The 18,263-nt window shown below is 37.8% G+C and overlaps 1 protein-coding gene across 1 annotated transcript in view; it reads right to left on the bottom strand.

Moving 5' to 3' along the window:
• The window catches only part of UBAP2 (ubiquitin associated protein 2), a 2,620,504-nt gene that overhangs the window by 858,809 nt on the left and 1,743,432 nt on the right, over positions 1-18,263 (bottom strand). The window contains exons 12-13 of the mRNA XM_044087268.1: positions 6,661-6,717; positions 332-599 (exon numbers count right to left, since the gene is read on the bottom strand). Of these exons, the coding sequence (XP_043943203.1) occupies positions 332-599; positions 6,661-6,717 (325 nt within the window). The remainder of the gene's footprint in view (positions 1-331; positions 600-6,660; positions 6,718-18,263) is intronic.

Raw genomic sequence — 18,263 nt, 5'->3', positions numbered from 1 at the left:
CCTTTATTATCAAATTCACATTGACTAAATGTGTAAAACCCAGCAAAGAAATCAGAGAGATGGTGACAAAAAATACAGAAAGTGTGGAAAACATGCTCCTTTTCTTATACAAAAGAGATTATAATGGCTCCAACATAAATGCATAATGGAGAAAAGCCTGTGCCAGATGTGGTCTCTAAGTGAGATTTGAGAGATACTTATTTGCTACAGAAGTTTTCCCGAACATAAACACTGAGATCTTTAAAAAATCAGAAAGAAAAATTAGCACTGCAATAGTAAAGAACAAACTTGAGAACACAAGTCTGTTTCGTGTTAACTTTTTTATCCTTACCTGTTTAGTTGTGACACTGAGCTGCTAGACAAATCACTAGGCTGGGTAAGGCTTGGCAAATTAATGGAATTCTGGGAAACTGAAGGTAGAAGGGAAGGACAAGTTGTAGCAGCAGTACTGGTAGTAGTACTAGTGCATGTACAAGCAATGGCAGAAGTAGCAGCAGCAGTAGTAGTAGTACTGGATACACTATTACACAATGCCCCCACACTTGGCAAAGATGACGAGTCAGACTTTGAAGATGGCACTGATGTAGCTAAAGCAAATTCTGCAAAAAATATAAAAAATGAAATAATTAAATTGTGCTTATTATACTATGCCAATTACAGAAAGAAAAATTTTACACAAAATGAAAACTAAGTTAAAAGAAAATATGCAAGTAGATTTGCTTTAAGATTAACTGCAAGCTAATTTTGTTCTTTGGGCCAAGCTCCTAAGAAATTTTACCAGAGACATAATTAGGATTACCAAGGAAGTCTGTCAGACTGAAATACAATCTATGCAGCTCAACTTCGTACTGTAGAGGTTTCGCCCCGAAGGCACCCCCAGGGAACAAAGGTTAAAACAGCAGAGAGCAGCCAATACTAACACATTGGCGGGGGATGCAGCTCCCAAGCACAAGGACTTGCAGGGATATATCACGCTTCTCAAATGGTGCTTAGGCACTTCACACGAGATATAGGTGTGTTAAACTACACACCAGCACAGCCTTGAAGTAAAAGGCACTACACTGCACCTCCTTTCCAATTAGGAAGAGGATTGTGAGTGTACACAAAAAAAAAATCTTGCCCCCCTAAAGGAGAGCAGCAATAAGCTACTCGACTCTTTACTCTTTGCAGACTCACCACTAGCAGAGACATTGGAAAATGAATCGGTGAATACTAGGGCAAAAGCATTATAGAGGGATAAGGACAAAAAAAATGCCAACTCCACAAAGATTAGCTTATCAGGTGGTCATACCAGTCTTTCCTTTGTTCAAAGCTGAGATGTGTTTTGAAGAGACCCTATCAACCAATTCAGATAGTCCATCAGGCACCAATGATGCTGTACACAAGCTTAAGAATCTCATAGCAGAAGTGAATTCATTACAATTTGTTTGGCATGTGACACGTATTCAGAAATACTTGGGTATACTGACTGAAAGTTTCAATATCGTTATTTTCATGGGAAGTTCTGAATCAACTAGATCATACAAATTATTTCACGTCTACTGAAGCTCGAAAAGCGATAGCTCTGAATGCACTTATCCACCGCTTACAGCCAAGATGAAATACATCACTATTTCAGATTATACTAAACATTCAGTTTCATGACATCCACAGACAAAGCTACTCACTGCACTTCAAAGTTAAACATATACCAGTTTCTGCACGAGCTTCCTTTCTACTAAATGCTTTAGCATCTCACTTGCAAACAGCAGTTAATAACCCCCTTTGAAAGTGACTCATTATGGAGCTTTACCACTTATATTACACCATTTTTTACAATGGGAGAAAAATACTTTTCCAAGAGACAGCAAGATAGAAAACTCTGCCTCAAGATAGTCAGAACATTGATGTATGTTACTTTTAGAAAGAAAGCTTATCTTATAGAAAATATTTATGCTTTAATGGCAAGAGTTGAAACTTAGGCAATTGCCTTGGTATTACTACTTATTACCCATGTTAGCTACCTTCAATGAATAAGATCATCCAGTTAAACATTCATAATATTTCCTCTGTTACACATCCCAGCTTGCTGGAAATGTTTGTTCAGCAACACATACGTGTACACATATATGCATGTGTGTTCATATACATTATAAACTTTCTCTCTCTATATATATCTATGTACATATATATCTATATACATATATATATCTATATACATATATATCTATATACATATATATATCTATATACATACATATATATATATATATATATATATATATATATATATATATATATATATATATATATATATATATATATATATATATATATATATATATATGTACACACACACATACATATACACACACACGATAGATATATATATATATATATACATACACACACACATATATATATATATATATATATATATATATATATAGGATCCGGACACATGCTCGACTAGCATATGTCCGAATCACAAAACATCGAACACACATACACGAAAGCGCTTAACATCGAAAAGCGCTTCCGTATAAGTGTGCCTGTTTTGTGGATTGGACTACAGTGTGGATAAGGGAAAACTCCCTTTTCCCCACTGTAGTGCTATCTCGGAGTGAAAATATTAAAGTATAGGGTGTGTGGGGGGTGCAGGGGAGCAAAGGCCCCCTGCAGAAACGTAGATTTTTTTTTTGAACTACACCTACACGGAAGCGCTTTTCGATGTTAAGCGCTTTTGTGTATGTGTGTTTGATGTTTTGTGATTCGGACATATGCTAGTCACACATACATGTAGATCACACCTTTCAACTTCTTAGTGCACGAAATCTGGACAAAGCCCAACAAAAATGGGGGGGTGGGGGTGCAGAGGCCCAATAACTGGAACACATTTTAAATACTGCTTTTGGTAAACTTAGAAAGTTGCCAGAGTAAAAGAATTTGTTGCAACATATCAGTTTTTGAAGGATTCGAAGTCAAACTCAAATGTGTCTCATTACTTAGTGACTTCAAACTTCAGATCATGCCAGCAATTTGCCAGAAAACCACAACTTTTACGAGGAACAGACCAAAATATAAGCCAAAAAATCTAGGCATTCTGTGAAAATCTAGACAGCTGAGAAACAAGATGTATATACATATTTATAGATGTTATGTATTATGAATTTCCACTTGTGTGTATACACAAATGTGTGTTTGTGCATCGTAACCTGTACCAAAGGAAGTGGGGTACAGTTAGTGCCTGACACACCACTGTTTGAGTAGCCAATAGACTGTGGACTATCTTTGTTCAGGCAAGTTGTCTGTAAGGGCTTTGTTGAACTGCATCACCCACAAGCATAACCACGGAATGCTTGGTATTCTCATTACTGTGCACCCTAAAATTGAGTGCATCTTTTAACTATTTTAGCTAAAGGAACCTCTCAACGACCTGATGGGGACAAGTTGCAGATAATGCAAGAATCAATCTTGCAAATCTTAACCTGTTCAACATTACACTACAGCATGGAAAAGCACAAAGGAGAGAACCAGCACTTCGCTGAGCTGGTGATTGACATAATGGTTAATGTGTTTACCTCAGATCAGAAGTACAGGGTTCGAGTCTCATGGGGATATTTGCTGGGCTTAAAATGGCCCATATGGGCAGCTAGCATAGTACTTTACCTACATGCAGGCATTTTGAGGAGGATTTCAACCATTTCAAACAAGAGCAACCAGTTCAAAACACCAAACCTGAGCAGAAAAACAAAAATAAACTGGTAGGCTGTCGTGGTGTAAAATCAAACTTTAATAAAATGACAGCAGCAAAGAGTTAACGTACGCGCTTTCATACCAAGCTAGGTACTTCATCAGATCTAACTTCACAAGCATTACAATTAACCATTTATTAGTGCCTAAGGTCACGTGATTTCAAAGGTTTAATTGGTATAAAGTCATTTAACCCTTTTACAGCCTGCAACAAAGTAATCCATTTAATTTCAAGGCATTCAGTGGGGGTACTGATATCACTCCCTCTCACACCAGACATATATCTCAAGGACCATGAATTCAAACCAGTGATTACTGCCCATGCTTTTTACATGTTTAGAAAAGGCATTCTTGTCATCCCCTCTATTTATAATATGAAGATGTTCTCTAATACGGTCTCTGAGGCATCTATTCGTCTTGCCCACACAGAAAGATTTACAAACCTCAAAGCAAGCATTAATAGACCATCACAAGTACTACAGCTAGCATAAAGATCAATATTAAAAATACGCCCTGTATCAAGATCATCAAATGGTCATCAGTTCTAACATATTTACAAACATTACAGTGCTGAAAGGGATATGTACCAATCTTTCTTACCTCAGGACAGTTTCTGAGTGATGTTAAAAGTTTAGAGCAAAGCATTCGAGTGATGGACGGTTCTTAAAACAAAAAGAGGGTGTAGTATCTAAAACCTCTCTACATATCTTATCAGATATCAGTACCTTCCAGTGCTTTTTAATTGCATCACAAATATAATCTGTAACATTAGAATATGTGAGGTTCATTTGTACTGATAGTGCCACAGAATATTCATTAGTACTGTCAATATCCACACAGTCCCCATAAAACGGTCTAGTGCGAGTATGTCTTGAGGCAGTGGTATCATTCTGTGCCATAGTAATATCTGCACCAGTGTGGGGAAGAATAGTGGTTATGGACTCTACACAGTATTTAAATGCTATGCATATGATGTTGAGTGATGAAAATACTTGCGTACTATCTAGATACGATAATAGATCGGTTGATAAAATACATGCTTATATACAGGAATTTCTTATGGAGGGTGTACTTGATAGAAGACCATACGAATGAACCTCACATATTCGAATGATACAGGTTATATTTGTGATGTGATTAGAAAGCACTGGAAGGCACTGATATCTGCTAAGAAATGGAGAGGTTTTAGGTACTACACCCTCTTTTTGTTTTAAGAACCGTCCATCACTCAAGGGAATTCTTTGCTATAAACCTTTATCACTACCCATAAACTGTCCTAAGGTAAGAAAGATTGGTACATATCCCTGCCAGCACTGTAATGTTTGCTAATATGTTAGAACGGATGACCATTTGATAATCCTGATACAGTAGGTATTTTCAATATTGATCTTTATGCTACATGTAGTACCTGTGACTTAGTCTATTATGTTTGCTGTGAAGTTTGTAAATCTTTCTATGTGGACAAGACGAACAGATGTCTCAGAGACTGTATTAGAGAACATCTACATAGTAATAAATAGAGGTGATGACAATGCCCTTTCTAAACATGTAAAAAGCATGGGCAGTAATCACTGGTTTAAATTCACGGTCCTTGAGATGTGGTGTGAGAGCAAGGTGATATCAGGACCCGCACTGAATGCCTTGAAATTAGATGTTTGACTTTACTGCAGGCTACAAATGGGTAAAGGGTTAAATGACTTTATACCAATTAAACCTTTGCTGAAATCACATGACCTTAGGCACTAATAAATGGTTGAGTGTAATGTTTGTTAAGTTAGATCTGATGAAGTACCTAGTTTGGTATGAAAGCGCTTATCTTAACTCTTTGCTGTTATTTTATTAAAGTCTGATTTTATGCCACGACTGCCTACCAGTTTGTTTTTGTTTTTCTGCTCATTTTTAGGAGGATATCTGCATCTGAGGTGCTGACAGCCAGACCTTATACACACTTCTCAAGGATCTATCTGATTCAGAAAGATTGACACACAAAAAGATTTTCCCTCCCTAACTGCCAGATGGTCTGCAATGCCCAGGGCATTGCTTAGTGTTTTCATGCTCCACCATGTTCTCATGATTTTACACATCTGTCACAATTGACTGGTATCAAAGGTTCCTGTGAAAGGATTTCCAACAAGATTATTTAGTTGGCAGGTGCACACACAAGCTAGACAGACAAAAGTATGCACACAGGCAACAGAAAATGAAGAAAAGCACTTTCCTAAAAACAAAATTGCAAACTGAAGCAGTATTTCTAGCATACAGGACTAAATCAAATGACAAGAGCAGAGTATTTTTCATGACAAGCTGCCATTGTTACAACATCCTGGAAGAAAAGGCATTTCAGTGTTTGCTTAACCTTTACAGAGCAATCTAGTTGACAGAATTTCTACAACTGTTTCATACAGGTCTTGCACTTTTGAAAGAAAATGTTGGTATCATATCCCGGAGTAACACACACTGCAAGATATATAGTGACTGCTCACCTTTTACTTTACATACAGTGATGAAGAAAGGTTAAAAACTGATACAAACGAGGGCTACAAGAAATCTACTACTAATTAATGTCAAGTGATACTAACTAAAACAAAAAGGTATGCATGCATTTTACCCTGCCCAAGAGGCGGAAATATTGCATCTAAGTGGCATCTCATACATACTGCTAGAAACATACAGCAATTCAAGGATATCATACAACCTACAGACAAAAATTCTAAACTTTAAAGTGGACATATGTGACCCAGTAGCCACACCATATAAGACATGTTATGGAAAACTAGGCTTCACTGTACTACAATATCCTCTACTTAGTGCACTATTTATAAAAGCAGTGATGAAAACAAAAACAAACAGCAGTTTAGTGATTAGCTGGTTCCTCCAATATATAAATATATTTTATCATTCTGTAGTAGTTTTATCATTAATACTTACCATCTACTGTTTCTGATGACCTAACCCCACTAAAGCCATTCTGTAACAAAAGATTAAAAACAAAAGTTACAAAATACCACAGAGAACATTTTAAAAAAATCAGTTAAGATTTACAAGTTTCAGTGAACAATACAAAAAAACAGAACACGGTACTACTGAAATGCCCAAAGATGCGGAAGTCAGAAAAAAGCCCCATGCAGCCACACAAACAATTTTCCTTATACCATCTTACTGGCAAACTTGGCAAGTTTGTGCCAGGCTTCCCTGGAAAACAAACAGTTCAAAAAATCCCCAAAACAATCATACCACAGGCACAAAAATTGATGGAATACATTTTTTCCGCAATTTTATTTAATCACTGTTACAGATGAGAAACCTGCGACACCTGACAAAAGTATTTTAAAACTTCAGAGTATTAATTCTCCTTTTACAAACTGCACACTGGTGGAGTAAACAGTAAATCAAACATTTACTCAAAGAAATTATGAGCAGCAGAAAAAATGCCTTCTGTTTCTTTGCCATGTAGTGGTGCCCCAAGGAGTAAACGTACTTAAAAATTAAAGGAAATCAGCCTCCCTGGGAAGAAACTTGCCCCCTACCTTTGTCACTTAGTTCTGTTACTGTATCCTGGGAGATCACACACATTTCTTGACCAATGCTCATCCTACATTGCCATGACAGCTGTGTGGTAACTCACCTTAAAGTGATTCTGTATTGTTTTAAACTTGCATTTATACCAGTGTGTGTGGTGTAAAAACTGCTGAACAGCACCTCTGACCATTAGGGAACTTTTTTTCCTTCACTCTGGAGGAGAAAAACTACTTTTTTCTTATACTGCATAACTGAGGAAAATACTAAACTAACTTCAGTGGCATTGTTGTAGTAACAATGTGCTTTGTATCCACAGATTTCAATGGGCACACCATCATGCATGCATGAAGGTATCCCACTGAAGTTCATGGAAACAACAAATATTAACCTAAGGGTAAAGGTACAGTAGGAATTGCAAATTAATTGGGGTGTGGTTTACTAAAAAAGGTTAGTAAGGTTTTCATTAAAAAATGGCCCAAATTACAGAAGTGGAAAAATGCACAGTGGCTCTTGACTCAAAATGACACTATACATTCCCTGACATTAGAAAATTGCTAACAGTGAATCAGTGTTGTAGTATTCAATTATCTGTCCCTTAGTGTGTAAGGCTGCATTTGTTTTATTTGCCTTCAAGACTCCTTTTCAGATGAGGCCCAGGGAGAAAAGCTCCAATAAAACATTTTGAAAATACAAGGTATGTCAGGAATTGGTAATAAAAACATTACGAAAGAAATAGTTACAGACTAAAGATAAAGGCTAAAAAGGTAACATGAAAAGCAGAACGAGCACAGGAACAATAGAAAACATTAAATACAGTTGAAATCCTTATGGGGAAGTCTTCAAAACGTAAACAGGCACAGAACACTTTTAGGGAACAATTTTACCAGCCACGGTCTTTTTCTATGCAAGGTCATGATGTGCAGAAAGACCCATGTAACATTACTGGAAAAATAAGTCCAAAGTGAACAAGTGACTCAGAAGTCAGAATGGTCTCTGCAATAAATAAATGTATGTATCGGGGGTAATCAAGTACAATTACATCCAAACACAGAACCTCTGCCACTTGCCAGAAAAAGTCTAGTTGAAGGCTTCCTGTCGGCCTCTATCACCTCTGAAGCTCATACTATAAGATTGAGAGCATCTACAATAAGAGTTAAGTTTTCAAGTGGAGCCAGCTTCTGCCCAAGTATTGGGGACTATTCCAGGTAGAACCAAGAGAACTTCTACAGTCAGAGACTTAAAAGCCTTAACACACCCTTCCTTCAGCAAATGAGAGACAAGAAAAAGGTTTGGTCTTTTCTCCTTCTGAAATGAAGCATGGAATCAAAGATGGGTATACAGGGCCTCCAGTGCTAGGGGATACAGAACACCTCCATTATGAAGCTCCCAATCTGACCAGAAGAGTGTGGAAAACAATCTGCAGACTGATTAGACTCATCTCCAATCTGTTCCAAGTCTAAATGATTCATTACAAAGTACCTGAATACGCATCTAGGGGGGTCTGCCAGTATATCCACTTCTGACTGATATGTGAAACACTGCAACAGCAGCTTTATCTTTGGCAAGCTGATGTGTAAGGTGACTCCTTGCATATATCTACACACACTCATGCTTATTGGGATACCATTAAATGAATTGGTTGATGGATCAAATTACGATGAACCCTAGAATCAGCATTCCTTTTAAGACTATGTGGGCTAGTAGGATTCCACACAGCCTCAGCTGGTTCGTGAGGTGCTCATCTTCAACAGGAGGAGAACAACATATCCCTTGAACAGCTTTAGAGCTAAGGCAAGCTTCCCACCTTGACAGCAAAGTATAAATCTTTAGGAATTGTGAAAGATTCAGCTGCAGAAATGGGAAGATCCATCTAAAAAGTGATGGAAACTCTCCTGCACTAAGATCCAGTGACATAGGTTTAAACAGCAGATAATCCAGGAATGCACAATAGTTTCACAGTGACACCTAATTGTCCACTGTAACACACCACACATCCTCAGGTGTGCAAACTACATTAAAAGTGCGTCACTAACCCCAGAAGATGCATTAGGTTCTGGGCCAAGACTTTCCACAATGCACACACCCAAGCTAGACTTTCAGATTCAAAACTTGTTGGACTCTCCCTGAAGGCAGGAACAAATAGCGCCTGAGTGTAGAGCCCCAGGCCAATAAAAGTAAAATGAGATTTAAATTACACTAGGCCTTGACAGATTTTCAATGAATTTTCTGGAAGAGCAGTATATAGAATTACATGCAAATCACGCCAGCATTAAAGCTAATATGACATTTTATTGCTTTAAAGCAGGTAATATAATTACTTATGAGGCAGCTTACATTATGTTACAATGATCACTATTACAACATAAAGCATGACATGGTACTTTCACACTAAAAATATATTTACACATATTCAAAACATTTTCATTAATCTAACTTTTCATTATTTAGAGCGGTTTTATGGATATGGAATAGCAGCACTTTTTTTTTTTTTTAAGATACGGAATAGTCCATCTGTCTTGGCTTCCTCAATGGTACTCGCACGTATTTAACAGGGCCTTGCATCTGATAATTTTTGGGACAGCTAATTTCTTCACTACAGCTGCATTTTGTGACACAACTTCAGCAGCTCTTTGCTATCAGTTTTCACAGTCTGTAATTTACTTGCAACAGGAATACCTGTAATACTTCTAGTTCTTCAACCCAGAATTTAACTTAAAAGTATAGCACTTGTATAAAGGTCTGCAACTTCTACATACTTCACTACCTTCCAAACAAACTACACAGGACTTTGTTTTTGGCTGTTTTACCACATTCGTCACTAACAGGCCACAGATATTCCCACTGCATATGAATGACTTCTGTATACGGTTGCCACCCGTCCCATTGTCAGCGGGACACTCACGGGTTGAGGCCGGTCATCCCGCTTCCCGCAGTCACCAAGCGTGGGACTTTAAAAGTCACGTTTTTCCACTTTTACACGAATCGCAAATTCAATTGCCGTGGAAAAGCCAAAAATACTTCTGTTTTTTCCACGGCAAAGCAGCTACGTCACCACCCGGACCTGCAGTTAGAGGGATTCCCTGCTAGGTCCGGGTGGTAATGCAGCACGGTAATTGGCTGCAGGGATTGGAGGGGGCGGGAACTTGCTCAGAAGAGCCCCATAAAGGTCGCAGCTGTAGAGCACTAAGCTCTACAGCAGCTACGATTGAAAGAAGATCTGATTCTATTTCTCCAGCCAGCCCAGCCAGCCAGGAAAGAAGCCAGCAAGCCAGCCAGCCAAGAAGCCAGCCAGGAAAGAAGCTAGCAAGGGAGCCTGCCAGCCCAGCCACTACTTGAACAACCAACTAGCCATTCCAGCAGGAAGGAAGCAAGCTAGCCCAGCAATAACTGTGATAGTGGTAAGTAGATACTTGCATTTTGTGGCTTTAGTTATTTAAAATGGGAATAGTGTGCTTTATTTAAGTTTTCAATGTTTAGAGGTAGATGGGGATGTAGTATTTAAATCTGTGCAGTGGTTATTTTGAGACTTTTGAGTACTACTTTAAAATGGGAATATATTGTGGTTTAATTTTTTTTAATGTTTAGAGATAGATGGTGGGTGCAGTACGCAGTATTTAAATCTGTGCAGTGGTTATTTTGATACTTTTGAGTATTAGTTTTTAAAGATATAAAACCTGAATGTACATGTAATTGTTATTATTCTTGGGGGTATGATTTGGAAGCATTACTTTTAAAAGCTGAACTGTGTATAGAAGTTGTTTGTTTCTGTTAGGGGGCAGTGAAATATAAATTTAGTGTGATGCATTTCTATTGTCGTAGCTTTTTCTGGGTATTGTCTGTTTGCAGATAGAAAATATTCGAGCATAGTTTGCACTTTTTTGTATGGAAATGTGTGCAATTTAATGCTGTTTTCAGGAAGTTACGATATACTGTTTAGGTAATTTTTCCTGTTAGTTCCTGCAAGTCCATGTGTATATGGTACAAGTCTACCTTTTGAGGGGGAATGTTAACAATTAATGTAATTCATTTATTATTCTAGTAGGTACGTTGCCAATTTGCCGAAGCTGTTTCAAGACGGTTTTCATCTATACTTGTAAATGTGTGCATTTAACTTATTATGCATTTTTAATAAGGTTAAAATGTACTGCTTTGCTTGTAATGTGAATATGGGTGTGTTGCTTTTACTTGGGGCATGTTTATTGCATTGCTGTGCTGGATAAATTACTCTTAATTGCTATGTTTTGAGGTAAAAGGAGCCCATGGAGTCTGCTGTACATTGTAGTTTATATTACTTCTCTTGCAAGAAGTATTTTTAAAAGTTAAAATGTTTATGGACTTTCCGTTTATTTTTTTTTGTGGATGGATTCTCAGAAGTTAATGCAATGTATTTGAGATTGTGCTAAACCATGTCGTTGTTACAGGGTAGTTTGTGTTTATAAGTAGCAAAGTTTGTATTTGGTGTTTTAGTGATGTCTTCAACATACTTATATACTGTTTTCATTATAATTCGATTACGACCAGTGCTGCTGTTGGGCATGTTCATTAATAGATCATTGTGCTGTGTAAATTAGTGCCATACATTTCTTTTAACTGCTGTGGTCAAAAGCTAAATCAGGTCTATGGTATCCACTGAGCATTCTCATTCATTTTAGTGTTTTTTGGTTCAGTGAATGTGGTTACCTTTTTTTTGTCTTGAGGGGTGGGGGGTGATGTGGGCATGTTCTGTGGTAAAAATAATGCATTTCATTTTCTACAAGCTGTATTAATGTTAGTTTTCAATGGCAAAAATGCCCCCCTACATTACCTCATTTACTATTTGACCTTTTTCAAACTGTTTGTAAACTCATTCCTCGGTTCTTTCGCATGCCACTGTTTTTCAAGCCAGTTCTTTCACATGCCAATGTTTTTCAAGCCAGTTCTTTTGTGTCCCAATGTTTTTCAAGCCAGTTCTTTCACATGCCAATGTTTTTTGAGACAGTTCTTTTGTGTCCCAATGTTTTACAAGCCAGTTCTTTCACATGCCAATGTTTTTCGAGCCAGTTCGTGTGTGCCAATGTTTTTCAAGCCAGTTCTTTCGCATGCCAATGTTTTTCGAGCCAGTTCTTGTGTGCCAATGTTTTTCAAGCCAGTTCTTTCACATGCCAATGTTTTTCGAACCAGCTCTTTCACATCCCAATGCTTTTCAAGCCAGTTCTTTCGCATGCCAATGTTTTTCGAGCCAGTTCTTTCGCATGCCAATGTTTTTCGAGCCGGTTCTTTCATGTGCCAATGTTTTTCGAGCCAGTTCTTTCGTGTGCCAATGTTTTTCGAGCCAGTTCTTTCACATGCCAATGTTTTTCGAGCCAGTTCTTTCACATGCCAATGTTTTTCGAGCCAGTTCTTTCACATGCCAATGTTTTTCCAGCCAGTTTTTTTGTGTGCCAATGTTTTTCCAGCCAGTTTTTTCATTGCCAATGTTTTTTGAGCCAGTTTTTTGTGTGCCAATGTTTTTTAAGCCAGTTCATTTGTGCTGTGCAGCAGTATGTTACTGCACCCTTCTAACAGTGTTGGTAAATATGTTGCACATCAGGTAAGTACAGATTCAAGCATGAAGAGAGCAGCAGTTTCATCACAGTCAACCAGCAGCAAGAGAATGTGCAAGTGGCAGGACGTTTGGAAAACAGAATTTGACTGGATCGAGAGATGCACTGATGTCAAAGCATTCTGCATGTACTGCAAGAGAGAATTTCTAGTGACCCACGGTGGAAGAAATGATGTTGCACGACATGAGGCAACTGAACAACATAAGACTGCCATTCTTCAAGCTAAATCCACTCACCTGATGACAAAGTGGGCAAGAAACGCAAACCTTGAGGGACCAGAACTTAGGATCATTGCAGCAGAAGCCTCTGAGGTTTTCCATGCTGTTAAGCACAATATTTCATATAACAGCTTGGACTGTGCAGTAAAGTTAGCCAGCCAGTTGTACAGTGACTCAGACACTGCAAAGAAACTATCTTGTGGCAGAACCAAGGCTGAAGCCATAGTCGAAAATGTTTTGGGACCACACTCTGGAATGCCTCCTGCATGACCTTCAAAAACCAGGTACTTCATTTGCAATTTCATCCGATGCTTCCAACAAGGGGAACATAAAATTATTTCCCCTTGTTGTGAGGTATTTTTCTAAAGAAGAAGGGGTGGTGAATGGCCTTTTAGACTTCTATGAAGACCCTGATGAATCAACACGGGCTATTTCACAGCAAATTTCCAACATTATGGAAAGGCACTCCTTGCCCTGGAACCATATTTCAGCTTATGGGGCTGATAATGCCAGTGTGAACTATGGGAAGAAATCTGGTGTGTATACCAGATTAAAAGAAAAGTGCCTATCACTCCAGAAGGCTAACTGTGTGGCCCATATCATTCACAATGCAGCCAAAAAAGCTGCAGCACAACTACCATATGACGTGGAAGCATTTGTAATGAGACTTTTCAGCCACTTCTCAGGTTCGGCCACAAGGACCAGAGACTTGAAAGATTTCTTTGAGTTTTGTAGCATGGAATTTGAGAGTCTGTTACGACATGTGCCAACAAGGTGGCTGTCACTACTCCCAGACATTGAAAGAGTAGTGAAAAATCCCCCAGTGCTCCAGTCCTATTTCCTCTCTCAGGGAGAAGAGGAGACCCCCCCGGCAGATATGGCAGTACTTTTCAGCTAATAAACATGGTGAGAATTAATTGCCTATGCTGCACCAGTACTATGTGCACTTTCTCTGTGCTGTTCTTGTTGATTTTAATGAACATATAAGTACATTAGAAAAATCAGCACTTACTGCCATGGAAACTTTTTGTGTAATGGTCTCTCTGAAGCAAAAACTGCAGGCAAGAGCTGAAGGTGCTTTCTTTGGAGGGAAACTTAGGGCACTTATGAACACATTAGACAGCACTTCTGCTAACAAACTGAAAAGAGACTTCATTCTGTTCTTGGAGACAGCAGTGAAATACCTGGAGCAGTGGTTTGATTATACTGAAAGCAACTACTTGTTTACACTATCTAAATTATCTCTAAGTGAGCCATTTGCCTAAAGTGACTTGCTTAATGTGACCACTGCCCTGAGTCTGCAGGATGTAGATGAAGATTATCTTTTTAGGGACTACTTGGCAATTAGGCCCTCTCTCGAACAGTTATGTAACACAAGCTTGACCCCAGGAGAGAAGTGGCTGAAGCTTTTCAAAGGGCCTGAACTGACTACACTCTATCCGGTAATTGCTAGGGTTTTATCTATACCGCCCTGAAACACATTTGCAGAAAGAGTTTTTTCATTGGTGAAAGGTAAATGGACAGATGTGTGAAACCGATGTAGTGTGGACTTGTTAAAAGCTGAACTAATGATGAGTGTAAATTACCGGATGAAATGTTGAGAGACTTTTACTCAAATATTGTTTCAAATCGGGCCCTTCTTCAAGCCATAAAATCAAATTCAAAATACACTTTAAAAAAAAAGTGATTTATTGTACTAGTGTGCAGTATAAAGTACTAGGGTGCAGTTCGTAATTTTGTGTTTTTCTTTGTTTAGCATTAATTTGCTAGGGTGCATATGTAGTACTAGGGTATGTAGTTTTGTGTTTTTTCTTTGCTTTAGCTTTAATTGACAATAAAAAGTCTTAATTTTATTCTTGGCTTGTATGTGGTATGTAGAATTTTTTAAGTTTTCTTTCTGAATAGCAATGGTTGGTTTATGAATTTTTTTAACTTTTTAAATAAACAAGTGTCTGTTTAATGAGTAGTGTGTTTTTTATTCCTTTAAAGTTTATTTATTGTTACAACTGATTAGTGTGTGTTTGCAGTTCATTTAAATGGTTTGAGTTTTCAGTATGCTGTAATGTCACAATGTTGCATCCATAACTAATACTGCATCTCCTTTAACAACCCTGGTGATGTCGTGGTGGGGGTGTGGCCAGTGTCATGTTGGCCACACCTTGATCCTGTTGACCACACCCCCATGTCCCACTTTGCCCTTGTTAAAACGTTTTAATCAGGCCAAGCTAAAAAAGCAAGGAGCAGTAAGAGCAGTACGAACAGTTTTAATAAAAATTAGCGCTTTCGGAAAAGGCAATGCTCTTCCTTCTTCAGATAATCAATGCCATGTGTTTAAACAATTTATACACAAACACATCCCAATTAATTAATCCAACATTAATCAATTAGTTGACGTATTAAATAAAATACAATAAAATAAAATAATCAATGCAACCAACTTAATAACCCTAAATGTCATGTACTATATACATAAACAAAATACATTAAAAATCAATATAACCATATAAAATCACTATAGAAAATTAAAATGAATAATTAACTATAAATAATTAATTAGAGCCTCTTAAATAAACTATATTAATTTATTTCAACTTCTTTTAGCTAAAAACTACCGCTTTATTAAAACGTGGCAACCCTACTTCTGTAGCTTCTATAAAGTCTTGATTGTCTTTGCCAATTTCTTTCCTATACTTCCTTTGCTTTATGTTGATTTTCAGGCATCAGCAAGACTAACTGGAGAGTTCTTTTCACTAGTCCACTTGACTGCAAACCATGTGGACATAATATACAAATTCCCAGTCGTACAGATCTTATGACTTCTAACACGTTCAAAGACATGCGTCTAGTGCGTTCCTCCCCGGGCTTCCTCTGAAAATAGGCTCTGTCCTAGTCGGACTTTGCCAGTTAACAAATGTTAAATAATTAAATAAATAAATATAAACTGGAGACTACTGTCAGACAGGATGAAGTAAGGTATTCTTGTCCTGAGACAGGGAGACTTCAATAATCACTAATCATTCCAGCACTTGGTGCCCCATCAGTTTGATTATTGCAAAGAACTTTGACAACAACCAAATACAAACCATACAGTGTCTTTAAAATAGAACAAATCTGCCAAGCCACTCAACTCCAAGAACAATCTGGTATTTGGCATACTGGTATTTCTTGTTCTGGGCAGCTGTTATGGGTATGCACAACACTGCACTGCTACTTATACTCAAGCTAACATACATAACCAAAACATTATGCCACTTAGTCTTTCATTGCACTTCAGTATTTCAAGATGCAAGTCATGTATCTTGTCAAACATCAGCCTTTTAAGTTCACTGGGAACTATTTTATCAGCTTGAACACTAAACCAAGGACACTTACTTCATCCTCTAAGAAAAACAGAAGGAATTTATTTTCTAGTGATGATTTCTGCTCTGTCCATCCATTCACTTTTTTTGTCTTTCAGTGACTGCACTTGAGTTAGTAACAATCCTTTCCTGAAATCCTTTTACTTTTTTCTATCATTAACAGCCTTGGAAGTGTCTTGTACAAAGACACTGAATATGCTACGCAAACATCTGTGGTTAGCTTCTACCTGGACTTCGTTACCACAGACATTCACAGAATTTCTCATATACATGTACTACCTGAATGGTCTCCTTTTACATAGCCGTAAATTCTCTTTGCCATAAGCAAACTGGTCTATTTTTCTTGCTGGACCACAGCTGATGTACAAATCTGAATGCCATCTGTTTACAATACAAGTGGTTTATTCTCATAGTACACTGATGTTGGAGCATCTCTAGTTCCTTCAACATTACAAAAATTCTGTTTACTGCACAAGTCTCTGGCTACAACTTGCTCTAACAACTAACTCCGAGGCAAAGTTACATCAGACATGTGAGGTGCAAACTTTTCAAAACAATGCATCATTCCTAGAAACGCCTTTAACACTCCTCTGTCTTGGCATCTGCCCAACTACATGGATTTTTCTCAATCAGGTTTCAAGCCCTCTGACATCAAATGAGACATATTCCAGCCATGTCAACCTAATTTTACATTTGTTGTTTTTGGAACCTTCCTCAATGCCAACCAATACTACTCTGTCACTCAGAAGACAATCCATCCTGGCAGTAAGTTTTTTTGAAGTGAAAATTCTTATGGGATGGTGAGAGAGCTTGGAGTGCAATAGAAAAGTAAAGCAGAAATATGCAAGTCAAACAGGCGGAGTTTGACTTCCATACTTGCACTTCAGCTTTTCAAACACATACACAATAAAGAGTTAGAGCAAGCGGGCAATCCCTCAAACAAACACACACACACACACACACACACACACACAGAGAAGAGAGCGTGTAACAGTGACAGGGAGCAAGCGATCCCGGTCAGCCACCTCCCCACGTGATGTAGATAATTAAGAATCCTGGATCACAGTTACATTGTGCAGGAAATGTACTCAGACTAAATTACACAAACACATAGATTTCAGCAGTACAACAGTATGCGAAAAAGTCATTAATAGCAGAAATGTGTCTCAACAATCCTCAGAAATCAGTCAGCACCTCTAAATAATTACACAATTTTTTATCTAAAATCCAGTAATAAGGCTGGAAAATTTGCAAAATATCTACTTTTTTTTATCTCATGCGAGGCATGCAACTAAAACGAACCCATTTTCTTCCCAGTGACAACTTTTAAACCAAAAATATTCCACAAAACAAGTCAATCACAGCAAGCACTGTTACAAAAACTAGTGCACAGAATAAAACCAAATGATGAGCAAAACCTACGGGACAATCTGATAAACCAAAAAAAATCTATCCATTAACATTCTAGGACAGATCGGAGCTAAAGACTAGAAATAGTGACAATTTTGGGTGGGAAGTGGTGATTAAAATTTTGCAAATCGCTACAAATTTCCAGTACAACTAGAGAAAAAAATTCCAAATCTGTTGATTTTATTAGATAAGCCAGACTGCATGGCACTCTCATTTATTTTCTTTTTTGTTATAAACAAATCGCACAAATATCAAAGACGCACCAATGTTTTGGAGACCTAACTTCCACGGCAGCCAGTGATCGAATGCTAGACACAGTGTTGTACACAAACACTCCAAATCTTAAATGTAAAAATATTGATCTACGTTTGAAACTCAGAGAAGCTAAAGCAAAACAAACAATATATGTTTAAATAAATATACGCAGGGGACAAACCCCAGCA

Source organism: Protopterus annectens, chromosome 1.part1 (assembly GCF_019279795.1).
Source record: "Protopterus annectens isolate FY-2018-M chromosome 1.part1, PAN1.0, whole genome shotgun sequence".
Taxonomy (NCBI): domain Eukaryota; kingdom Metazoa; phylum Chordata; order Ceratodontiformes; family Protopteridae; genus Protopterus; species Protopterus annectens.
The sequence above is the reverse complement of the archived record's forward strand: the minus strand, read 5'-3'. Positions and strand labels throughout refer to the sequence as shown.